The sequence below is a fragment of the Anomaloglossus baeobatrachus genome, chromosome 10 (genome assembly GCF_048569485.1).
Source record: "Anomaloglossus baeobatrachus isolate aAnoBae1 chromosome 10, aAnoBae1.hap1, whole genome shotgun sequence".
Classification (NCBI taxonomy): Eukaryota; Metazoa; Chordata; class Amphibia; order Anura; family Aromobatidae; genus Anomaloglossus; species Anomaloglossus baeobatrachus.
The window spans coordinates 49,865,211-49,892,110 of record NC_134362.1 but is presented as its reverse complement, the minus strand read 5'-3'; the positions used below and the strand labels follow the sequence as shown (position 1 = coordinate 49,892,110).

The window sequence follows — 26,900 nt, the reverse complement described above, 5'->3', positions numbered from 1 at the left end:
TGCTTTTTGCTGCGTTTTTGCATGAGTTTTCCTATTAAATTCAGTGGGTGAAAAAATTCTGAAAGAATTGACATGCTGCAGATTATTTTCTGCTCCAAATTTGCAAGAAGAAAATTCTCAATGTGTGCATGAGACTTCAGGATTCTAATTGACTTTGCTGGCACCAGGATTTGTTTGCAGGTTTGTGGCAAGATTGCTCTCAGAAACGCGATAAAAAAAGCACCGTGTGCACAGAGCCTAAACCTTCCTGGTCATAATCTCCATATGTGACTGTTATATTTGTGTCTATCGTGCACGTGTCATAGTGTTAGATAATAAGGAATCTAGAGAGGATGCCTCTGGTTACCCACCGGATCACCGAGTAGGTCTCTTTACCTTGCTACACAATATACACTACAGTTCAAAGGTTTAGGGTCACTTATATATTTCCTTTTTTTTTTTTTTTAAAGAAAAGCACATTTTTTTTTTCCAATGAAGCTAACATTAAATATAACAGAAATCCCCTCTATACATGGTTAATGTGGTAAATGACTATTCTAGCTGCAAACGTTTGGTTTTTAATGCAATATCTACATAGGTGTATAGAGGCCCATTTCCAACAACCACCACTCCAGTGTTCTAATGGTACATTGTGTTTAATAACTGTGTTAGAAGGCTAATGGATGTTTAGAAATCCCTTGCAAACACTTGTGCAAGTATGTTAGCACAGCTGAAAACAGTTTTGCTGATTAGAGAAACTATAAAACTTGACCTTCATTTGAGCTAGTTGAGAATCTGGAGCATTACATTTGTTGGTTTCATTAAACTCTCAAAATGGCCAGAAAAAGAGAACTTTCATGGGAATCTCGACAGTCTATTCTTGTTTTTAGAAATGAAGGATATTCCATGCGAGAAATTGCCAAGAAACTGAAGATTTCCTACAACGGTGTGTACTACTCCCTTCAGAGGAGAGCACAAACAGGCTCTAACCAGAGTAGAAAGAGAAGCGGGAGGCCGCGCTGCACAACTGAGCAACAAGACAAGTGCATTAGAGTCTGCTGGTATCTATCTGTAATGGAGGGGCAGCCCAGTCACCAGATCTCAACCCTATTGAGCTGTTGTGGGAGCAGCTTGACCGTATGGTACTCAAAAAGTGCCCATCAAGCCAATTTAACTTGTGGGAGGGGGGAAGCATAGGGTGAAATATCTCCAGATTACCTCCCCAAATTAACAGCTAGAATGCCCAAGGTCTGCAAAGCTGGAATTGCTGCAAAGGAGCATTCTGTGCCGAAAGCAAAGTGTGAAGAGAAAATTATTATTTCAAGTAAAAATCATTATTTCTAACCTCGTCAATGTCTGCACTATATTTTCTATTCATTATGCAACTCATTTAATAAATAAAAGTTTGATTTTTCATGGAAAAGACAAAATTGTCTGGGGGACCCCAAACTTTTGAACTGTAGTGTATATCCACTAACTGACAGCCATAAATAAATTCTCCGAGGCTCCACACATCACTTAGCTTTTGCTCCTCTTTCTGTTTTTTTCCCCGACAGCCAGAACATCACTAATACACGCAGTGAAAAGTAACAGAAATCTGTCACCCCGTTTTCGTCAGCGCTGTAATCTTAGCTAGATTGATAAAGAAGGACAGATGTGAAGCCTCCAAGCGCGGAAAGATGATTCTTCTGGATTGAGAAAGCTCATATCTGCGAGCAGAACTGCAGAGGCGACACGTCCGGTAGTCGCACCACCTCCAGGCGACACGTCCGGTATTCACACCACCTCCAGGCGACACGTCCGGTATTCACACCACCTCCAGGCGACACGTCCGGTATTCACACCACCTCCAGGCGACACGTCCGGTATTTAAACCACCTCCAGGTGACACGTCCGGTATACACACCACCTCCAGGCGACACGTCCGGTATTCACACCACCTCCAGGCGACACGTCCGGTATTCACACCACCTCCAGGCGACACGTCCGGTATTCACACCACCTCCAGGCGACACGTCCGGTATTTAAACCACCTCCAGGCGACACGTCCGGTAGTCACACCACCTCCAGGCGACACGTCCGGTATTCACACCACCTCCAGGCGACACGTCCGGTATTCACACCACCTCCAGGCGACACGTCCGGTACTCACACCACCTCCAGGCGACACGTCCGGTACTCACACCACCTCCAGGCGACACGTCCGGTATTCACACCACCTCCAGGCGACACGTCCGGTATTCACACCACCTCCAGGCGACACGTCCGGTATTCACACCACCTCCAGGCGACACGTCCGGTAGTCACACCACCTCCAGGCGACACGTCCGGTATTCACACCACCTCCAGGCGACACGTCCGGTATTCACACCACCTCCAGGCGACACGTCCGGTATTCACACCACCTCCAGGCGACACGTCCGGTATTTAAACCACCTCCAGGTGACACGTCCGGTATACACACCACCTCCAGGCGACACGTCCGGTATTCACACCACCTCCAGGCGACACGTCCGGTATTCACACCTCCTCCAGGCGACACGTCCGGTATACACACCACCTCCAGGCGACACGTCCGGTATTCACACCACCTCCAGGCGACACGTCCGGTAGTCACACCACCTCCAGGCGACACGTCCGGTATTCACACCACCTCCAGGCGACACGTCCGGTATTCACACCACCTCCAGGCGACACGTCCGGTATTCACACCACCTCCAGGCGACACGTCCGGTATTTAAACCACCTCCAGGTGACACGTCCGGTATACACACCACCTCCAGGCGACACGTCCGGTATTTAAACCACCTCCAGGTGACACGTCCGGTATACACACCACCTCCAGGCGACACGTCCGGTATTCACACCACCTCCAGGCGACACGTCCGGTAGTCACACCACCTCCAGGCGACACGTCCGGTATTCACACCACCTCCAGGCGACACGTCCGGTATTCACACCACCTCCAGGCGACACGTCCGGTACTCACACCACCTCCAGGCGACACGTCCGGTATTCACACCACCTCCAGGCGACACGTCCGGTATTCACACCACCTCCAGGCGACACGTCCGGTATTCACACCACCTCCAGGCGACACGTCCGGTATTCACACCACCTACAGGTGATAGGATGGCTCACAATGCAGACAGTCAGCGTGTTCTTCTAGAAAACCTTATTTACATCGGCATCTCTTTTTTTTTTTGCATGGATTTGTATGGCCCATGTTTTGCTATACAGATTAGAATAGAAATCTTCTTGTCATATACTGTATACCTGCACCAGATATGAGGACGCCTTATTATAATTACCACCCAAGATTGTAACTTGGTAAGGAAGGAATTAGCTGTGTCCCATCTACACCTGCCTGGGAATGATGGAAACAAAAAGTGCGCGGATGCTGAAAATTAAAAGAATCTGGAGACCCCTTTACACTTTAGATCGTTAACTAATCCTGCCAAAATAAGCCAAGATTTTTCCCATGTATTATGGCCAATGTAAAGGGAACCTGTCCGGTGCAATATGCACCCCAAACCACGAGCAGTTCTCAGTGCATATTACTAATCCCTACCTAACCGTCCCTGTATCTATTACCATAGATAAAGGGATCTCTAGAAAAAGTATTTCTAAATATCCTTTATGATATGCTAATGAGCGCAGGGACTAGTCACAAGGGAATTAGTTCCTGAGCTCATTCCGCCCTCTTAGCAACACCCACAGAGGCGTGCTAACATGCTATACAATGCCCATGGCCAGCGTCATTAGCAGTGACATGCGTACCTGTGTCCATTGTCACCATCTCAGATGCCGGGTTTAGGCTCAGTGGACCCTAAACCCGGCATTCTGAGTCGGTGACAACAGACACATGTACGTGCGTCACTGTTGAAGATGACGCTGGTTAATGGGCATTGAATAGCACTTGTGTGTTGCCCCCGGTAGACCTCTGATGTCACAATGGTGGTTTCGAGTGGCAATGTGGCCATATCGGGCGCGAGCGACAGGCTTTTGTAATGGGGAGTAAAAATAATATTTAAAAAAGGGTGAGAAATAAAATAAATTAATAAAACAAATAAAGAGTTTGTGACACCAGTTGGGAAGTTCGGCTTTGATAGGTCCGGGCACTGCTGGGGGTCCCCAGGAGTTAGGTGGTGATGCACAGTGCCAGAGGGTTTTCCTCTTGCTCACCCAACTAGGGCTGGTTCCTGGGGATGTTGAGGTAAGGATGGCGCAGCAGGGAATAATTCAGCCAGAGACAGGACAGGGAACTTTTACCTTTTACTGAAGCTCTGCAATCCGTTTATCACGGCATACAATGATGGGGGAACTTCCTGCCCTGATGAGAGTTGGTTCCTCTGCTGTATGGTGATGGTGTACTCTTTTTCAGCTACTATTTCCCTGGAAACCAACCGGTATCTTGGTATCCTGGGATTTCCAAGACAAGAACAATCTGGATCTCTAATCCCCTCCAGCGAGCAGATGACTGGAAGTCTGATGGAAAACTCACTATTTCTTCTAGAAGTTTCTAGACTCAAACATGCCACTGTGCTCCCAGGAAATTCACTGCTCTTTATAAAAAGGCTAATAGCAGTCTCTGTTTGCCACTGAGCTTGGAAGTCCTGGTGGCCTAGGGACTGATACCCTGCCAATGTGTAGCTGGTCCTCGAGAGGTTTAAGCAGTTAGCTCAGGTCAGGACCATCTCCATGTTACACTCCTCTCTTCACCTCACACAGGCTCTGAATTTACCTTAGAACTTAGCTCCTCCCATATCTACTTTTAGGGTTCAGTCTCAAGGGTTGGTTTATCTCAAGAGAATAGCCCAGTATGAGAGTGTATGAAAATGTCTGTTTTATGGTGAACAGCAAAGAAAACCATATCTCATCAAAGCTAACAATACATGTTAGGCCCCCTTCACACATCCGTGTCTCTGGTATGTGTGGCATTCGTTTTCACACGTACCGGTGACATTGGCACAAGTAGACTCATTAAAATCAATGGATCTGCGCACACGTGCGTGCTTTCACATGGTCCATGTAGAGCATCCGTGTGTCCGTGTTCTCCACTCGTAGACATGTCTGTTTTTCTCCGGCAGCACAGGTGTCAAACGGACTGCACGGATGTGCTCCGTGTGACATCAGTGTGACACGTACCGGAAAAAAAACACGATTTTGTGAAATAAAATTAATTTCTATACTAACCGTCTCCAGCCCTGCGGTCTCTACCGCTGCTGTCACTTGCTTCCATCCCCCGCTCATTATGCTCATCGCATATTCACTGTACCTTGGGCCGGAAGCAGCAGCAGCAGCGGGGAGTCAGCAAGGCCGGAGACTGCAGAGAGGAAGACATCAGCACCACAAACAGCAGCAACCGGGATAGGTGAGCAGAAAGTTCCTGCTTACCGTGTGTTATCACGGCTAGCACACGGAGAGCATTCATGTGCCATACGCACCTTTTACACATACGTGCAAAACGTGCGTGTTTTTCACGGACGTGTGAAAGGGGTCTTAAGGCCGCTTTAGATGCAACGATATCGCTAACGAGATATCGCTGGGGTCACGGAATTCGTGACGCACATCCGGCCTCGTTAGCGACATTGTTGCGTGTGACGCCTACGAGCGTCCGCTAACGATCAAAAATACTCACCTAATCATCCATCGTTGACACGTCGTTCATTTCCCAAATATCGTTGCTGGTGCAGGAAGCAGGTTGTTCGTCGTTTCTGAGGCAGCACACATCGCTACGTGTGACACCCCGGGAACGACGAACAACAGCGTTCCTGCGTCCTCCGGCAACGAAGTGGGCGTGTCGTTAATGCGGCTGCTCTCCGCCCCTCCGCTTCTATTGGTGGAACGCTGCGTGACGTCACTGTGACGCCGCACGAACCTCTCCCTTAAAGAAGAGGTTGTTTGCCGGCCACAGCGACGTCGTTAGAAAGGTAAGTATGTGGGACGCGCACCTGCGATATCGTTCGCCACGGGCAGTGATTTCTCCATGACACACGAACGATGGGGGCGGGTGCTATCGCTAGCGATGTCGCTGCGTGTAAAGCAGCCTTTACACAGATGGAAATATACATGTAGTTATTATCTATGGTGCCACATTTGCGACTAGTCCCTGGCCTCATTAGCATATCATAAAGGATCTTTAGAATTACTTTTTCTAAAGATCTCTTTATCTATGCTACTAGATGCAGGGACAGTTGGGCAGGAATTAGCAATATGCACCCAGAACTGCTCGTGGTTCTGGGTGCATGCTGGACCTGACAGGTTCCCTTTAAGAAACAAACGTGTCTTTAATTTACCTACATTAATGTGACGGTGACATAAAAATGACCAAGACATCAGACATGACAGTGACTACTCAGGTTTCCTGTTTTATTGGCTAGACAAGGTCAAACCTCCCCATTGATACAACAAGAATGTGACATCACATCCAGGTCCAGCACATTTACAAAGTTTTATAACAGAGACACTGTATAACGGAGGGCTGTGACATCAACCCACTCACATGTGGACCCGACTGACAATAGAGGAACACACACATTTCTTGGGACTGAAGAACAAAGTTGGGTGGTGCCACACACTCCGCACATTAGCCAGCATTTGGGACAAATAACGTAACGCGTCATGATGTGCAAGACATTTGTGAAAACAGTCACACGTACAGCAGTGCACAAAGTTATAACTGCTCTGTAGAACTTAAAAAAACAAGTCAAGTGAAAGCATAGCCACCATGACACCGGCACAAACGAGGCTAAACATTGTAGAAGACATAACAATACTCTACAATTTGCCATGGACCAAGATTTGCACCGTTTTCTCAAGTGTTTACCCTATGGCAAACTGTCACAACTGTGTCACGGCCTGATGTGACATCGGGGGGGGATCTTGGATCAGAAGGTCACAGCGTATGGTTGATCACAGATCCGCATAAGTGCCCCATCGTTGTTTACCCTGATTTGGCGCTTTTTTTAATTCCATCCGGTACTGAAAGAGTTAAGGTTTATTTCTATCCTACAGTGATATAACATGTAGTCGTAACCTGAGCTGCAGTCACTCTCTTTTGCTATAAATATCTGCTCCTGAATCCTCCCTATGCCGGCTATAGCTTATACCTATGCTGACCATGTTGAAGGAACTATGCTCTGCATTGCTGTGGTGTCGATTCTATTGCAGCTGTGAAGTTTACCGCTGAAAAAAACAAGGAGTGTTTTTGTGGTGTCTTTCCCCACCCATTTGGCTTACCTTTCTTATATTGTCTTATTGCAGTGGCTAGACTAGCGTTTTGCTGCCCTTCATTAGGGTGAGTTTAGGCCAGAGAGGGCCTAGATATGTGACGGTGCACGGGGGAAGGACCATGAAGCGTTCTACGTCATACACACAGGCCGGCATTGAGGTCCTGGACAGGCACACTTTGATCTGCCCTGTTCAAGGCAGATCAAAGTATTGTAGTGCACCTGCGCAGGACCTCAGTATCGGCCTGTGGGCATGACTTAGGACGCGTCATGCACGCCGGCTTCAGAAGAAGGAAGACCAAGATAGCTGAAAGAGGAGGTGCTGCACCCGGAGAACGAAGACACCCATCCGACCAGTCTGCACCGGAGTGACCTCCTAGGTGAGTATTATAAAGTGTTTTTTATGTTCTACACAGCGGCCTGGGCTCTTATATACAGCATGTTAGAATGCTGTATATAAGAGCCCGGTGGCGGTGGCCGCAGCTTATAGGTCCCAAATCTGGTGACAGGTTCCCTTTAAGACAGTATTAATAAATCAGTGAGTTGATACACACGGCACTTCGGGGGTGGTGCTCAAGTAGGGTCCAAAACCGTCTCAATTAGATGTAGAAACTTGGCACTCAAGATAAATGTGAATAGTGGTTTTTATTGAGAAGAACTTGTAGGACCAGCACAAAAACATCATTGCCACAGGTGGACACTGCGTCATACCCAGCTACGCTGTTTGCCAAGCTGCTATACCTTCTGAGGACCCCCTGCTCGCACACTGATGAAGGTCTTTGACCGAAACATCTGTGCTTGTGCTGGTCCTAAAAGTTCTTCACAATAAAAAACACTATTCACATTTATCTTGAGTGCCAAGTTTCTACATCCAGTACTAATAAATCAAACCCCTCTATGTTCCTTAATTTTCCCAAAAGATCAAGTCATGTTGTTGATCGCTGGTGTCCGACCATTGGGAACCTCAACAATCCTGAGATCAAGGGTCTCTAACAGAGTTCTGCAGCCATGTTTTGAATAGAGCAAAGGTGCACATGCTCTGCCTCCGCTCCATTCATTTTTTTATGGGGCAGCCGAGTACAGCGCTCGGCTAATAGCGGCAGCTCCATAGACAATGAATGAAGCATAAGTCGAGGATCAGCACATTGCTCCATTCTAAACTGGGTTCTAGAGTCCTCATCTTGGGATTGTTGGGAACCTTTATTATAAGCGACCACAGATAACAAAGAGTATATTATGTCAGATGTCATGATGAGGTTTTATATAAATGCAGTGGCTTTAGCTGCAGTCCGCAATACTGCAATTGGCGGATTTCCCTAAAGTACTGTAATTTTTGTTTATAAGAAGCTTCGGATTATAAGATGCACCCCAAATTTAGAGAAAAAAAGGTAGATAAGAAAAGGGGGTCTGGCTTATCATCTGGTGGTGTCTTACCAGGAAGGATGGGGTGGCAGGTCACAGGAGGCAGGGGCGATGCTGGAGTAGGGGTGATGCTGCAGGCATCCCAGACACTTGCTACGGGTGCTATGAGGCAGGCAACATACAGAAACTGTCAGTGGTGAGGGCTTCAAAGAAATTGCGCTTGGAGTCGGCGCGTGCACAGATTGAGCTATTGGTTCAATGACAAGCCAAGATATCACCTGCGCATGCGCCACCTCCAGGCGCTATTTTCCTTAAGTCCACTGGTGGGAGATCAATCCAACGGAGGTGGCATATGCACGGATGAGATCTTGAGCCAAGAGCTCGATCTGCGCCCGGAGTCGGCGCATATGCTGATGGAGCTCTTGGCTAAAGATCTTCTCTGCGCATGTGCCGCCTCTGGTGGATTGATCTCCCAGCAGCGGACCTAAGGAAAATGGCGCCCGGAGGTGACGCGTGCGTAGAATGACCACACAGCCGACATTTTCAGGATGGCCCCTGCCTCACCGCCCGCAGCGAGCACCAGCAAAGTGGCCCGCAGCAGTGCCGCTTCCTCCTGCGACCCCTCTCCACCACCTCCCAGTAAGCTACATTCGAATTATAAGACGCACCCTTCATTTTCCTCCCAAATTTTTGGGAGGAAAAGTATGTCTTATAGTCTGAAAAATACGGTATGCATCTGCTAGTTTAGTTTTGATCAATTCTCACCCAATTCCATGGTTATCATAGTGCGCCAATAATACAAACCTAAATATTTAAATAACAGTCAGTTTTCCAAAATTCTCCTTAAGGAAATATCCAATATTAATCAAAATGATTTCTCTAAAGTATATAAGAAAAAAACAAAAAGGTATTTAATTTGTCAAAGGGGCATCTAAGTTCACATAAGCGTCTATAGATTTGCAGTGTGTATGTGCTGGAAGTGGTTAGAGATAGCGATGGAGCACTCGGAGGAATTTATCTGGCGCTACATTTTTGTCAGTCAGCCCAAGTCTTAATCAAAAGACTCGTATCTGTTGCCCCGAGGCTTTCGAGCTTTGCTTGCTGAGCCAAACAAGTCTGAAGATACTATGCAAAGTGGGTTATGGAGAAAGATTAAGGCTGTTAATGTCCTCCAGACTCTTTTTAGACCACATATTTCTATCCAACTTAGGTTTTAGCATGCACAGAGCACCAAAGACTGTAACAAAAGGCACAGCAAAAAGTGACGGATTAGGGCTCTCTGAGGATTAATCATTTCCAATATAATGCAACTTACAGAGAATTAGTGTGGGCACCCAGCTCCTCCGGAGCATGAAAGGGACGAAATTTACTGTCTCCCGCTATTCTTATATTTTTCAGGTTCTTCTGACATATCAGCACCAAGGACCCCCCTGCTGGTTCTGGAAAATCCAGGTCACACAATAGGCGTCTGTGTAGCTCTTCGTTATTGAGGACAAACCCTAAGAGTGGTAATATAGCGGCACAGCGTATATCTCCTAAAATAAGGGTGCACTAATTTATGGAAAATGTGATCCAGCCCGTATTATATTGTAACGCTGCACTGCAGCAAAAGCCTAATGTGGTGAAGAAATCGGCACAGATTTAAAGGGGTTGTCCACTACTTTTACATTGATGGCCGATCCTTAGGCTAGGTCATCAATGTCTGATCGGTTGAGGTCCGACACCCGGCACCCCTGCCGATCAGCTGATCTCGGTCCTGGCGGTTGTATGTCTGGAACACCAATGGTGTGAACATGGTGCAAGACTCAAAAACATATAACTATACAATAGGATAAGGAGTTGCACACCAGTTACAATGTATATGGGAATGATGAAAAGCAGAACTGTTCTCCAATTTCCTCTTACACTCCAAAGACATACTGAGAGGGAATGTTGATTTTGAGTCCCAATGGGGACAGTGATGACGATGGTGGTATGTAAGCGATCAAATAAATATTACATTTGAGGATGCGATAAATTGTTTACGGAATACAATCATTGATGGAAAAACCCTTAAATGGAATCTTGCAAACAATACGGAATGTTCTAAAATAGAGAAGAAAAACAAAAGCATGACTGCCCCCAGTGGCCCCAACCGGTACTGCCGTGATGAAATCCTGTGCCCATTAGTCCAGTGATACCCCCTTTATGGGGGCAAATATATCCTTTTTACCGGCGGTTCATGATTAAGTAGTTTCTGGACAGTTTCAGGAAAACAAGATGCAAATATACATTCAATTGTTAAGCGTTTTCCACAGAAATGTATTGGACAGATGAGCTGTGTAGCCCCTATTCCACACACGGGTATCAGATAATCACATCACACACATATACCGTAGTGTAGCACCACAAATATCAACAATTAGACCGCACTCTCCACTGATTCTAGACATCTCTAAGAGTGTACTTTTATTCTACACTCGTATCCTGGAAATCAAACACAATACCCTTGAGAAATGACGCACCTTACACAGCACCATTAAACATGTCACATACGTGTTGCATGTACATCGTAACGTACCGAACACACATACACATTGTTTATAAAGGTTATACAGTGAGTTTACGTGCAAAGAACTCACAGAGGACAATCATATTGACACAGTGCCAAATATTCCCGCAACGTTCTCATAGCCTCCTAATTCTGCTGCCAATCAAACAGTATGTTACATCCTTTTAGTCTATCTCCATACAATTTAGTGCAAATTTAGATATTCCCATATTGCGGTAGAAATGTATATATTTTTATGCCAAAGTTTCGATGTACTGCACATATGAAAATTCTTCAACAGAAAACCAAACTTTTTTTAAAGGGAATGTGTTGCCAGAAAATGACATACTGCCTAAATCAGGATTTTATGGTAAATGTATTTTTTTCATATCAGGATCTGTATAAAAAATATATATATTGCAGTTTTGGCCACTGGGGTTACTCTAGACTCAAACATCATGCTATTTTAGGAAATACACATGCAAATTAGCAGCAATAGACTATTTCGACCTTACCTTTTCTATTGAAGCATCTAATGAGCATGTGCAAAGTTCTTAGGAACTGTACATGTACATTAACAGCAATAGACTGATTCGACATTACCTTTTCTATTGAAGCATCTACTGAGCGTGTGCAAAGTTCTTAGGAAATGCACATGTACATTAATAGCAATAGACTAGTTCGACATTACCTTTTCTATTGAAGCATCTACTGAGCGTGTGCAAAGTTCTTAGGAAATGCACATGTACATTAGCAGCAATAGACTGGATCGACCTTACCTTTTCTATTGAAGCATCTAATGAGCATGTGCAAAGTTCTTATGAAATGCACATGTACATTAATAGCAATAGACTAGTTCGACCTTACCTTTTCTATTGAACCATCTACTGAGCGTGATCAAAGTTCTTAGGAAATGCAATAGACTGGTTCGACCTTACATTTTCTATTGCAGCATCCAATGATCGTGTGCAAAGTTCATTGGGGGATCAGGGGAGTTGTATATAGAGATGTTACCTGTTATTGTAATGTTGTCTGCGCTGATAATGAGACTTCTGAAAAGTGTTGTTAAGAACAGTCTAAAATAGTCACAGTGGCCAGTGTAAAAACTAAAAGATTTCCAATGTTTTTTTTTAAAGGGGACTTGTCACCTTGGAAAAAGCTATTAACCTGTAGATATAGGTTACCGGTTATTGTAACATTGTCTGCGCTAATAATGAGACTCCTGAAATGTGTAGTTAAGAACAGTCTAAATAGACACAGTGGCCAGGGAAAAAACTGCAAGACTAACAATGTTTTTTTTGGGTTTTTTTTAAAGGGGACTTGTCATCTTGGAAAAAGCAATTTACCTGTGGATATAGGTTAACTGTTATTGTAACACTGTCTGCGCTGATAATGAGACTTCTGAAATGTGTAGTTAAGAACAGTCTAAATAGACACAGTGGCCAGGGAAAAAACTGCAAGACTAACAATGTTTTTTTTGGGTTTTTTTTAAAGGGGACTTGTCATCTTGGAAAAAGCAATTTACCTGTGGATATAGGTTAACTGTTATTGTAACACTGTCTGCGCTGATAATGAGACTTCTGAAATGTGTAGTTAAGAACAGTCAAAAATAGCCACAGTGGCCAGTGTGAAAACTGCAAGATTCCCAATGCTTTTTTTAAAGGGGACTTGTCACCTTGGAAAAAGCTGCAGATATGGGGTTAATCAGCAGGTGAATAGCGTCCAACTACTGAAAGTGCAGCTACTGGGAAAAAAATAATGTATTTGCTCCTGGGAGCTGCCAACATTTTGATTGACTTCTCAATGTGCAATACACCTATGCAGAGCAATATGCCAGGACGTGCATAAAGTGAGCGGTGACTGTAGCCGCTCCGTGCATGCCTCCATAACTGAAAGCAGGTGGCTCCCAGGAGGAATTAATATTATTTTCTCCAATAAGGTGGCTGGGAAGTATTGCAGCTCTTTTTACCTGCAGACTAAGGCCCCCTTCACATGTCAGTGTTTCCAGTACGTATAACGCCGTTTTCATATGTACCAGAATCACGGACATACGCAGACCACCTAAAATCTATGGGTCAGCGCAGACATCCGTGTTTTCACATGGATCACCAGCGTGTCCGTGTGTGCCACACAGAGACATGTCCGTTTTTCTTTGGCAGCACCGATGTCACACGTGATCAGTGTGAGACTTTCATGGAGAAAACACGTATGTTTGAAATAAAATTACTTTCTATACTCACCTGTCTACAGCTGTTGTCTTCGGCACTGCTGTCACTTGCTTCAGGGCCCTCTCATTATGCTCATGCATATTCACTGCACCACAGACCCGAAAGCAGCAGCGGCAGAGAAGTCAGCACCATGGACAGCAGCGTTGGGGACAGGTGAGTAAAAGGTATCCATGATAGCACATGGTGAACACACATGTGCCAAAATCACGGCACCCGTAGGGCCATACGCACCTTCAACACGTCCATGAAAAACGTGTGTGTTTTTCACTGAAGTGTGAAAGGGGCCTAACCCTGTATCTGCAAGTAAAGAGCATTTTCCAAGGTAGCAGTTTCCCTGATATGAAACAAAAAAATGCCAAAAAAGTTTTAAAATACATTTAGCACAAAAATGATTTAAACAATAGTTGTTTTTAACAATAGGCACTTTAGCCTGAGATTGTTTGGACACTAGTAAGTTAACATCCATTATGAGCCATTTCATTTCTAAGGGACCTTTTACATGGGGAGATCTGCTGCCCATCGTCTAAACCAGTGGTTGCCAAACTCCAGTCCTCATGGCCCCCAACAAGTCGTGTTTTCAGGATTTCCTTACTATTGAACAGGTGATGGAATCATTATCAAAGCATCAAGGAAATCCTGAAAACATGATCTTTTGGGGGTCGTGAGGACTGGAGTTTGGCAACCACTGGTCTACACCATGCAAAATGTATGGTGACGAACAGTCGTAACATATTGATCGTCTGTCCCCATCATGTTGTGATCATCCGACAAACATCCTCAACGGAGTGTAAACAATTTGGACTGAGCGTTCCCAGGAACGTTGATCCCGATGATCATCGGCCCATGTAAAAGAGTTTTAACTAAGTTGTTAATAAAGTCGTTGACTCTGTAGAAGGTTGTAGAGACCTGAACACAAAATTGTCATTAGTCCAACATTCCTCCGATTCCATGGCACTTCCTTACAAAGGAAGACCCCGTTTTGTCCAGCACGGACAATGGAAGCCCTGGATATGGTCGTTTTATTTTATATATAGATGTTTTTTGTTCATTTCGTGTCAATTCAATAGCCAAGAAACAGAAAACACGGACTCTTCACTGTCTTTGAGAGTAATCTCTTCGTCAACTGCTCCTGGCAGTGGAATAACATTTCTAGAGGTGGCAGTATATATATTCCGATGATATAGTTCTTATTTATTGTCTCGCACAGTCAGAACAATCCAGAATAGTAGTAGTTGTCCGGAAAATAACAGTGCTCTCCAAAAATTGTGTGATCGTGGACAAAGGCAGGACAATTTACGTTGTTTTACCCTCCGAGGTTCAGTTGACATAGTTGTCCTAGAGTGAGATGGGAACCTGGGAAGACAACATAGTGAAGAGCAATGATGTGTCGCTGAAGGCTAATAGAGTTATCTGTCATCTCAGTTGTGCAATTTATTTTTGAGATGTGTGAGAAGTTAAAAATCTCTATAGAAATTCACCAAGAAAAAGATCCGGGGAAGACAAACCTCAAAGAAGGACGAACAGTCTTTAAAAACCAGGTATGTGGCAATAGGCTTCCAGTGATGCCAATAGGATGTACACCAACCACAACCCAACAAATATAAGAGAAGTCAGGATTTTGGGTATCCTCGGACCCCCAAGTTCTCCTCCAACTGGTGGCCGTCTGCGGTAGAGGAGAGCGCAGAGGCAGACGAGAGAGAGACCGGTGAATAAGGTGACCGAAAATGCAAGGCTACCGGGGGCCACGTGGAAAGTTTTGCCTTTTCCGGCCCAAAAAATAGAAGCAATGCTCCACGCAACGCCTAAGCCCAAGAACACATTGACTGCATTGCTACCTGTCACATTACCAATGGAGGCATCGGCATGAGGGTCTTGGACTGCTGCCACTTTACTTGCAAATGTGTCTAAAAGGGAAAAGAATGAATAAAAGATAGAAAGTCGTGAATGCACGATACGGAAATAGGATAAGGTTTACATGCACATTACTTTAAATAGCGTCTTTCTAAATTTATATCTATAAATAAAGACGTTTTCCAAGTTATTTGTAGATTTTTATCTACATTTATAATATAGTAAATGCAAAGTAGACTAATAATAAATACATAGGCCCATATTTATTATGACGAAGACAGCCCATTTTAGGTTGGGGGTCAGGGCGTTGCTATAGGGGGTGCTGAGGTTGCACACCGGTATCGGCAGGATTGGCTGATAGTGTATAGGGCGGCACGGTGGCTCAGTGGTTAGCACTGCAGTCTTGCAGCGCTGGGGTCCTGGGTTCAAATCCCACCAAGGACACCATCTGCAAGGAGTTTGAATGTTCTCCCCGTGTTTGCGTGGCTTTCCTCCGGGTTCTCCAGTTTCCTCCCACACTCTAAAAACATACTTATAGGGAACCTAGATTGTGAGCCCCAATGGGGACAGTGTTGCCAACATATGTAAAGCGCTGTGGAATTAACAGCGCTATATAAATGAATAAAATTATTATTAATTATTAGTGTATGGGGGCCGCCTGTAGAAAAGGATTGGTATGTAGGAATTCCAACAATGGCTTAAAGCTGGGAATACCTTTGTATGGGGCATTGGGAGACATAGCTATTGGCTAAACCAGAGGTGAACATATCAGTAGTGCAACCTGTGCAATCGCACAGGGGCCCAAGAGGTCAGGGGGATCACTTCTACATCCAAAGCAGGTGGTATTGTGCATTTCTTAGGCTGCAAAGGGCCCATACATTGTTCTACACAGGGGCCCTTTTTGTACTGTCCATCAGTGGGCTAAACGATCGTGGATCAACAAGTATCTCATTTGTATGGTGACCTTAAAGGGAATCTGTCATCAGATTTTTGCATCCCCATCTGATAGGAACATACTGTAGAGACAGAGACCCTGATTCCAGCGATGTGTCACTTACTGAGCTGTTTGCTGTCATTTTGATAAAATCAATGTTTTCTCTGCTGCAGATCTAGCAGTTATACAGAGCTCAGGAATATGGTGGACTACCTGCAGCACACTAATCAGTGATTTTATCAAAACTACACTAAGCAGCCCAGTAAGTGACACATCGCTGGAATCAGGATCTCTGCCCCTACGTTATTCTGCTCTCAGATTAGGTGGCAAAAACATGGTGACAGATTCCCTTTAAGTGTCACATAATATGTGAGGACTCGCTAATATATTTTGATTTGGAGCCTAGAAGATTCTAATAAATTTTCTGATGCGACTGGATACTTTCAAGGAATATATTACGAGGCATTCAAGTTTGTAAATAATAATAAAAAAGTAACTCCATTATAGTTATATTCAGGCCATACATACAAATTAGATACCCTTCTTGTTTCGCAAATGCATGTCGGGCGCAGTGAATCCCCGATTCTCTGCCTTGTACTATGGAATTTGGTTTCCTGTCTGGTAATATTAGGTTTTATCTGACTACATTTAACATTGGAGTATTACAATATAGCTGTGTATAATATGTAGTACATATATTGTTTAGACTTTTTATGACTTTTAGATTCCCTTCCCCTCCGATCTGTTCCTAAAATTGACTCCTTTTTCTGCTCTACACTGACTGTATCCATTAAACTTTATGTCCTATTTAATGTGCTTTATGATTAACATTCATTGGTAATGAATATGGAAGGTATCTAATTTATATGTAAGGATTATGCAGGTTATTTTCTTTACTTTTTTTCCAGGTGTTTGCGCTTTTAATCTCACTTGTGCTGCGGCTCAATATTAAGATGTCTTGATTTTATGACTTAATAAAGTGATTTTTTTTTTTCCGATTTGGCTTGAATCCGTTAGGTCTCGCTCACACGAGCGATGATTCTATCTTATGAGAAAACTGGATCCATTATGATAAGGACACTCAGCTCAATCTCTGATCTGAGTCTGAGCCGAGTGGTATTCACTGTGATCCGATTCTCTTGAATCGGATCACAGATGCGGAGAAGATGGAGATTTTAATTTTTCTATTGCTTGTTTCCATGTAAATTGGACTGCACTCGGATGACATCCGAGTGCAGTCCGATCATTTCTACTCATCCATAGACTTGACTGGGTGCGCACTGTCCGATAGACGTTGCCATCGAAGCATGCTGAGATTTTTTTCTTATGCCGAAGTGGGCATGACAAAAACCTCGCTGTTTGCCACTGCTCCATAGTATAACATTTGAGCTGGTGCTATTCAATAAAACTGGATAGTCCTCATCTGTTTTATACCCTTAAGGCTGGAGTTACACTTGCGAGAGACTCGCGTGAGTCTCGCATCCCATCACCCTGACAGGAGCGGATCGGCTGCATGTATTTGTATGCAGCTGGCCCGCTCCTATCCGGAGAGTGTGCAGCTGTGCCGGGTGATGCGATGCAAGACTCGTGCAAGTCTCTCGCAAGTGTGAATCCGGCCTTAAGGCTGGAGTCACACTTTTGAGTGACTCGCGCGAGTCTCGCAACGCATCACCCGGCACGGCCGCACACTCTCCTGACAGGAGCGGGTCGGCTGCATTTATTTCTATGCAGCTGAGACGCTCCTGTCCGGAGAGCATCAGGCCATGCCGGGTGATGCAATGCGAGACTCTCGCGAGATACGCGCAAGTGTGACTCCAGCCTAAAGATGGTGGCTGTAGGGGTTTTATAGCCATGCTATAGGAGCTCCCATTGCAAATTCTATAGTGTTCAGCAGTTCACCAATGTCTGGTAAAATGCTGGATACTGCGGACGTAAATTCTATGAAACTCATTGTAGTCAATGGGTTCCATTTGGAGCCGTTTCTGGCATGCAAGTGATTTGGCATTGTCGTTAGCTGTTCCTATAACACAACAGTGTTACGGAAATACTATAGGTGTGAACAGATTCTAGGAGCCAATATAGGGTTGTACATATTGGGTGCAAGCTGTGCAGCCACACAGGGGCCTAAGAGGTCAGGGGGCCAATTTCTGCCACCAAAGCAGTAGGACTTGTGCATTTTGTCGAGCTCTTGGGCTTCAAAGGGCCCATATATTGTTCTTGCACAAGGGCAATTTTCTATCTGTGTCCACCACTGAGCCAATGTCTCAGTGTCGCTTGGTGACATGAGAAATTGACCACAAACGCAACATTATACAGGATATATTCATTCATGTTATGACTATACATGCCTCCCCCCAGTGAGGTCGTCATTCCCACCCCACCCAAAAGAACCCCCCCAAAAAACAGAGAAACAATAGAACCTACTTTACCGAGCAGTCCATACCTGGTACAGATGTACCCAAGGCTACAAAGACCACAGCAGTGACGGAGTCTTTGAGGCCAACTGTGCAGCCAAAGTGTGCAGCCAGGTCACCAGTGACAGCAGTGAGGATTCCAATGATGCAGATGGAGACCAGAAAGCAGGCCCAGCCGCCCCAGTATTCAGTGGGGGGCACAAAGGCAAAGAGCACCTTCCAGAAGACGGTCAGGAAATGCATGATGTAGTCACAGCAACTGGGTAGCCCTTCCTCACTGCTCTCCTCATCATCATCATCTCCTGCCCAGGATGGGACATGCAGAAAGGGTTTTTGGGGAGGGGGTTGGAAAAAGAGGGCAGCGCCAAAGCAAGGAACAGAGGCAAAATGAGCAAAAAAGATTGGATACAGAAAAGAGAAAGTGATAGAATGATAATAGGAGGAATATCAGGTTGAAGAATAAATAAAATAAAAAGGAAAATGTGGGATATAGGAGCATGCCAGCAGAAAGGGCATGTGGGGAGAGGGGGGAAGCAGTGTTAGTGGTGTGAAGAAATGTGCAAAAGCAATTCTGCATGTAAATTGTGTGCAAAAAATAGTGAGCATTTTGGGGTTAGTGTGTGGTATATACAGTATATATATAATTATCAGTGTGCAATAGTGCAAAGCTTTCTTGTGTGCTGGCGTAAGCATGAGACTAAATGTAAAGCCTTACTGTGTTTTGGGTAAAGCTATGGATCATGTGCGGGGTGGAATAATCTCACCTGCGCTGACCGTGACGGCGCTCACAAACTGCTCCCTCCAACTGCTGCTCCCGACCACCAAAGCCAAGTTTGCTTTTTTGATCAGCTTGTCCACAGTGCTCTATAAATAAAAAAAGAGATGAGGAGGACGGCTTGATGAACCCACAGCCTGTAGTACGAAGATGTTGACGCCGCAGGAAAGGAAATCATGAGAAAAGGACATGCTGAGAAAATTGAGGCAGATTGAAGAACATGGGGAGAAGGGATAACATAAGATTAGGTTGACGGCACTGAAAAATTTAAGAGTACAGAACGGAGGCATAGGTCATGCCTGAAAAATGAGAGAGGGGGGGTGAAGCACTAGAGAGATAAATGGCGAGTAAAACTAGACGTCCACGTTTACAAATGTTACAGCATTTTATCACGGGAACATTTCCTAATCACTGACTTTTTACTCTACAGTATTTTCAGAAAAAGACCTAAGTAGATATGTTGAATAAAGCTATAACTCTTCAAGTTACATCGGTCTATCAAAATTCCAAAGGAACTTCCATAGGACACAATAATGGCCCACAACAGAGCAGCATCAGACAACTGTGACGCCCTGGACTAGTCAGGTCGTTCCAGGTAGTCCCATGCACACCCCCCCCCCCTCCCTAAAAAGGTGACAGCAGCCAAACTTCAAAACCTTGTCACCACCCTCCGGGTTTGATGTCCACACTGGGTGGGGGGCAGAGCCAGGCGGTTGGCTCCGCCCACCACGGAGTTCACAGTCCCGGAGGCGGGAAAGACAGTAGAGGAGAGTGTAGTCTTGACAGTGAAGGAGAGAGGTTGAGTTCAAGGGCAGATCTGTGACCAGGCCTGCCAATAGTCTACTCAGGTGGCTGGGTTGGAGCCCAGTCACCTCTGGCAAGGAGGCAGAGGGTGGTGGCCGCCTGCAGGAGCTGGGATTACAGACGGTGGAACCGTAGGGACCGGGGTCGGGCGGTGGCCCACCGGTACCAAACCAGGGAACCAATTGGAAACCGGAGCACCAGTTTAAGGGTACTCAGACCCTGTACGAAGCCCAGAAACTACTGGACCGATTCAAATCAACTGATTGAGGACTGGACTTAAGGACATTTCCCACACAAGACCCGTTAGAAGACAACAGCCCAACCATACAGTGTAAAGCCACTGCCAAGGCATAGAGACCCAAGGGGCCAGCGTCTGCGGGCAAATGGGGCTCTTCCGGCACCCAGCAAGCCGGGGAGTGGACTGCCGTTGCTTAAGCATAGGACTCAAACATTCACACAAAGAGGTGCAGGAGAAAAGCGGAAACCACCAACCTGACAAGGGAGAAGCTGCAGCCGGCTGCGGGCCCTGTTCATCATCCCGTTTGGTTTACCAGAGACTCCAGTGTATTGTGTCATAGTGAGTACACCAGTGCCTTCGGCCCGCACGCCGCACCGCACCAGCATCCAGCAAGCACCTGTCCCCACGCCTCAGCACCTCCCTCGGGCCCCCGGCACCATCACTCCCCTACCCACGGAGGGGTCAACACCAAGATGCGCAATACCATCCCCGGGAGGCCTAGTTAACGGCAGCGGTGGTGTCCATTCATTCACCACAACTCGTGGGTGGCGTCACAAACTTACATCCCTTCCAAACCACTGCGGCCCCCGGGTCGTGGAATTCCCCACCGAAGTCCCTGCGTGTAGTGCCAACCCCCCTTGCAGAGCGACGTGACCCCCGGGTCCGTGAGGAGCTCGAGCCACCCACTGAACGAGCACGGATCCGAGCGGCTCGGCGGTCGCAGCCGAGCCCGCGGGGCGGTACACAACCCCAAAAGACTTTGGAGCCTAGTACTTGCCAATAGGGTCTATATGCTAAAGGATGATTTCAAATAATCTATTATTGACCTTATTAATGATCTGTTTGCAATTAAATACAAAATATGAATTATAATGAAATTTAAAGGCCAACTGTCACTTTCCATAAATTAGCCATTTTTTTTACCTGGTGTAAAGGCCTCTGTTCTCTTGAATCCAGGATTGTTTTTCTTCTTTTTGTGCGCCTCTCCGTTCCTGAAATATGACCCCCCCATTGTCATACTAGGTATGGGAAAATACTAAGCAAACAGCGAAAAGGGAGGAGAGGGAAACCTTGTGTCAGTATGCGGAAATACCGAGCGAACGGCAAAAAGGGGGAGGGAGAACCCTGTGTCTAGGGGAGGGGGAGATGGTGATCCATGATAAAACCTTCCAATGCCCCTGGCTCCCCTGATATCGCTAGATAGGTTCCACAGCTATGCCCCGAGCAGGATACCTGGCCCTGGCTGACCCTGAACTGCTCTCTAAGTAATGAACAGGCGGGACCAACCCTGAGAAAACCTTTCGCTGGCCCCTGGCTCCTCTGCCATCCCTAGATAGGTTCTGCACCTATGCTCCGAGCAGGATACCTGGTCCTGGCTGACCCTGAACTGCTCCCTAGGTAATGAATCTAGGATAATGACCCCTGAAAAAACCTTCCACTGGCACATGGCTCCCCTGACGTCTCTAGATAGGTTCCAAAAATATGCGCCAAGCAGGATACCTGACCCTGGCTAACCCTGAACTGGGTCCTTGGTAATGAACAGGTGGAATGAGCGCTAGTCAACCCCCCTAAGTCCTAAAGAAGACACAGTGGAAAGCACACAAACAGCTTATCTCCAGGATGACTTAAGGCCCAGTCACACACAACGACTAACCAGCGATCCCGACAACGATACGACCTGATAAGGGTCGCTGGTGAGATGTCACACAATCAGATATTACCAACGACGCAATAACGATACAGGTCACAGTAGCGACCTGTATAACGATCTCGGTGGTCATTGGGACCCTGTCACACAGCGTCAAACACAGCGATGCGTCCTGCACAGCAGGACATCGCCTTTGAAGAAAATTGTTCCGACCATTCTGCAACGACTAAGGAGCTCACAGCAGGGACCTGATCGCTGGTGGGTGTCACATGTAACGAGATCGCTGATGGGGCCTTTAGGGAGAGACACAGCAAGAAAATAGATAATACATCAAAAACTACCATCGGACCACTCTCTCTGTTTCTAAATAGGAGGGTCCTCAAGGAGAGAAACAGAAACACACAAAAACGTTTCTCCAGATGAATACAAGCTGACTGCTTGCAATCAGGACTGTATAGAAACTTAACTCTATCACCAGCAACATGCCAAGGGGAAATGCAGGTGTATATACAGACAGGGATGACGATTAGCAGCTGAAAGGAAAAGATATCCGCAGGTTCCTAAAGGGGAAAGCGTAAACTCTAACAGAGAAGACACACTAAACTCCATTCACACCACAGTGGGAAAGGATGGAATATCAAGGAGCTGTTTGTGCGGCCAAACGCAGAAATCGTCTGCAGCCGGACACCACAGGGCTGTCTGTCAACGGTGACACACCCATGATACCTCTTTCCTGTATATAAATCTAGTCTTGCTAACAAGGGGGCATGGTTTTCAACTTTTCTCTGTGAGAGTCTTTATAAGGATCACACCCTCTTGGATAACAAAATAAGATATATATACAAGGAAAACACGGCCATATCTCAGGAACGGAGAGGCGCAGGAACAAAATAACAACAGCGCCAGATTCAGGAGAACAGCCGGATTCAGACCACATAAAACAATGACTTTTCAATGGCAAGTGACAGGTTCTCTTTAAAGTGATATGCACATGTGCTGTGGTGGTTCAAGGCTTAACTCTCAGCCCAGTTGTCATAGCCTGAAGAAATATGGCACCGTATGTGCCCTGTTTGACTATGGGTTTTTGTCTTTTGCTATCAGCATCTGTCAGGAAGTATTTAATGTCGCTGTCCTTGCTATCCTTAGGGTGCACTCTTTTCTTTTCTTCTCCATCGCACCTTGAACTCATATGATTCTTCTATTATGATTTCTGTCTTGCGATGTTCTCCCAGACTGGGGCTTCCTGCAATCTCCTCACCGCTTTTGGTACACACCACCCATTTTCCACCTGTTTCACCTACGTGTAAAAAAAAAATATCACAGTTTAATCCAAGGTAAAACCACAATAAATTTTATTGGTGCTGATAGAGTAAGGGGTACTTTGCACGCTGCGACATCGCTAGCCGATGCTACAATGCCGAGCGCGATAGTACCCGCCCCCGTCGCACATGCGATATCATTGTGATAGCTGCCATAGCGAACATTATCGCTACGGCAGCTTCACACGCACTCACATGCCCTGTCACACGGCAGGCGGCCAATAGAAGCGGAGGGGCGGAGATGAGCGGGACGTAAACATCCCGCCCACCTCCTTCCTTCCGCATTGCCGTCGGGACGCAGGTAAAAAGATATGCCTCGCTCCTGCGGTTTCACACACAGCGATGTGTGCTGCCGCAGGAACAAGGAACAACATCGTACCTGCGGATGCACCGACATTATGAAAATGAACGACGTGACACAGATCACCGATTTTTGACTGTTTCACGCTCGTTCATCTTCTCTCCTAGGCTTTACACGTTGCGACGTCGTTACCGGCGCCGGATGTGCGTCATTTTCGATTTGACCCCGACGATATCGCAGGTGCGATGTCGCAACGTGCAAAGTACCCCTTACTTCATGAGGATACATGATGTGCAAGTCATTGCATTGCAACCATAAACGTATGAGGGTTTTCCAGCTAAAGCATTTATTTCCTATCTACTGGTTTGGCGACAAACACTAGATCACTGGGATCTGATCACTGAGGCCTCCAGAATTGGGAAGACCTTTTCCTTGTCTCCTCCAACTGGACTCCCATGGTTAGGGGAACTGTGAACAGAGCCGTGGTCCAGCATGTGCCCTTTTGCTCAATTCAAAGTGTGTGGCACAAAAAGCAGTATTCAGCCATTTAGAGGTGTCTATGTTACTTTTTGGAAAATTTCATTATAGGGGTGCTCCACAAAAAATACATTATCCCCTATCCTCTAGATAGTTGTGTGTCCAACCACTTATCGCCAAAACGAAGGGCTTCTGTCCATCAAGCATGAGTAATGGCGTTCCTGTCCCTCTCTTCTCCAGTAAAGGGGTTTTCCGGGCAAAAGAAAAAAGTTCCCTAGGGGCTCGTATGTATAAAATATCACAAAGTAATTAATGCTCACCAACCAGCATCCACATAGATCCAGCACCGCCCGCACCGTGGTCTGTGCTCAAACAGAAAGTGAAAATGTTAACATTCCACCAGACACAGAATAACTGTGTTCTGTGATTGGCTACAGCGATCAGGTGACTTGAGCAACATATCATTAGCTCTTTATCAGATAATCACCTGACCTCCTTTAGCCAATAAAAGGAAACTATGGTACTGCGGCTGTTGGAACTATGATGTCTCACTTCCTGTGCTAGTGCAGACTACAGAGCAATGACTTTCAATTAATTTGCTAATTTTACAGCTCTAATACCTTGGAGAATTTTTTTTCTCTAAGCAATAACTTTTAGGACTCCAATTTTTCACATTATAAATGTGATACATTCTCCTTTAGACACATACAGCATAAACAATGTCTGACAGAGACAGAGTAATACAACTGATCTTCATTATATTCAGCTCATTATGCTCATCGCATATGCACTGCACAGAGGACCGGAAGCAGCAGCAGCGGGGAGTCGGCAGGGCCGGAGACCGTAGATCAGCACCATGGACAGCAACGCCAGGAACAGGTGAGCAGAAAGTTCCTGCTCTCCGTGTGTTATCATGGATAGCACACGGAGAACACACGTTTGTCAAAATCATGCACACGGAGCGAAATACGCACCTTTTACAAGTCCATGCAAAACGTGCGTTGAAAAATGCATTTTCGATTTTTCCCCGCATTCTTCCAAGAGCCATAACTTTTTTATTTTTTCCGTCAATATGGTCATATGAGGATTTCTTTTTGGTGCAGCATGAGTTGTACTTTTGTATTAAACCATTCATTTTGTCATATAGTGTACTCAAAAACAGAAAAGAAATCCAAGTACGATAAAATTGCAAAAAAATGTGCAATTCCATGATAGCTTTTTTGCTTTTTTATTTAAAATATTCATTATATGGTAAAACTGGCCTGGTAATATGATTCTATGATTCTTCAGAGCAGTACGAGTTCATAGATACCAAACATGTATAGTTTTCTTTCAATTTAATAGTAGGGAAAAAATTCAGAAATTTGTAAAAAAAAAATAATTCACTTTTTGGCGCCATTTTCCAAGACCCGTAATGTTTTTATTTTTCAAGATCTGGGTTTAAGTGACAGTTTATTATGTGAAATCTGAGCTAATATTTTTACTGATACTATTTTTGAGTCGATGCGATGTTTTGTATTTTTTTGCAATGTTCCAGCAACCAAAAAACGTAATTCTGGCTTTTTTATTTTTTTTTGTTACGCTGTTTACTAATTGGATTCATTTATTTTATATTTTGATAGACATTTCTGAACTCAGTATTACCAAATATGTGTATTTCTTAATTGCTTTGTTTTCAATGGGGTGATTTGAATTTTTGTGATTTTTTTTTTTTTTATTTTTTAAACTTTTTTTATTGTATTTATTAGTCCCCTTAGGGGGCTTGAAGTTGCAATCATCCGATCGCTTGTGCTGTACAGAGCGAGGCATCAGCATCAGCCCCGCTTTGTACAGCAGAAATCACAGTCTCCTATGAATGTCATTTGCAGCTGGCGTTCATAGGACGTTCGTCATGTCAGAGACAGGGGTCATCAGCTGACCCCCGACTGTAATGACAATCCATCGGCACCCCACAGTCATGTCATGGGGCTGGCGATGGGGACAGGGAATGATGCGCTCCCTGCCGGTGCCTGTCAACTCAATAACAGTCCCAGCCGAATCTCTGATCCACCCGATGTTGTTGGAGGCACATGGCGGCTGTTCAGATCAGCCGATATGTGCAGGGCTCAGCGTGTGAGCTTGTATCAAAGGCAGGGAAACAACGTAGGACATAAAAATACATCATAGGTCGTGAAGGGGTTAGAAACCGACAATGTTTGGATCAGAGCACATGGCCTAACCTGACCAATGGGTCTTTACTAGACCAGAGACAATTTCTTCATATATGTCTATGAAGAAGTCAGCTCAGATTCGGGAGACCCATTGGTCGGGCCCGGCCTTCCCATCCAAGCATGGTCCATCTTTCATTGATGTGTGAACTTGACCTAACACGTTGCCTCTCACCAACAATTTTTCTTCCTCCTCTAAATCGCTGTCTAAGGCTATGTTCGCATGTTGCGTTTTTTACCGCGTTTCTGCAGCGTTTTTAGAGGAAGCGTTTTTGCGCTAAAACGCATGCGTTTTTGTTTTCCAGCAAAGTCTATGGGAAAAGCAGAAATTCTGTCTGCACTTTGCTTTTTTTTCTGCAGCGTTTAATTTGCATATTTTGGGTCAAAAACCATGCTGAAAAAGAAGCAGCATGTCAGTTGTTGTTGCCATTTCTGCAGCGTTTCCTTAACATTGGAGTCAATGAGAAATGGCAAAATGCAACCCAAAGCACAATTCCTGCGTTTTTCATGATTTTTACCTGCTTTTCCACTGCATTTTTGGCTCCAAAAACGCATGCTTTTCTGGCCAAAAATTAATGGGTTCTAATGTTCCTTTACACAC

At 45.3% G+C, this 26,900-nt stretch overlaps 1 protein-coding gene across 5 annotated transcripts in view; it reads right to left on the bottom strand.

The window, feature by feature from the left end:
* Nucleotides 1-14,362: 14,362 nt before the first annotated feature.
* Nucleotides 14,363-26,900, bottom strand: part of LOC142255156 (sodium/calcium exchanger 1-like) — a 137,846-nt gene continuing 125,308 nt past the window's right edge. For 4 of the 5 annotated variants that reach the window (XM_075326627.1, XM_075326626.1, XM_075326625.1 and 1 more), the window contains exons 4-7: nt 23,174-23,292; nt 19,295-19,394; nt 18,560-18,832; nt 14,363-15,235 (exon numbers count right to left, since the gene is read on the bottom strand). In XM_075326627.1, coding sequence (XP_075182742.1) covers nt 14,859-15,235; nt 18,560-18,832; nt 19,295-19,394; nt 23,174-23,292 — 869 coding nt within the window. In that variant the 3' untranslated portion in view covers nt 14,363-14,858. The remainder of the gene's footprint in view (nt 15,236-18,559; nt 18,833-19,294; nt 19,395-23,173; nt 23,293-26,900) is intronic. The other variant, XM_075326628.1, reaches the window with a different exon arrangement.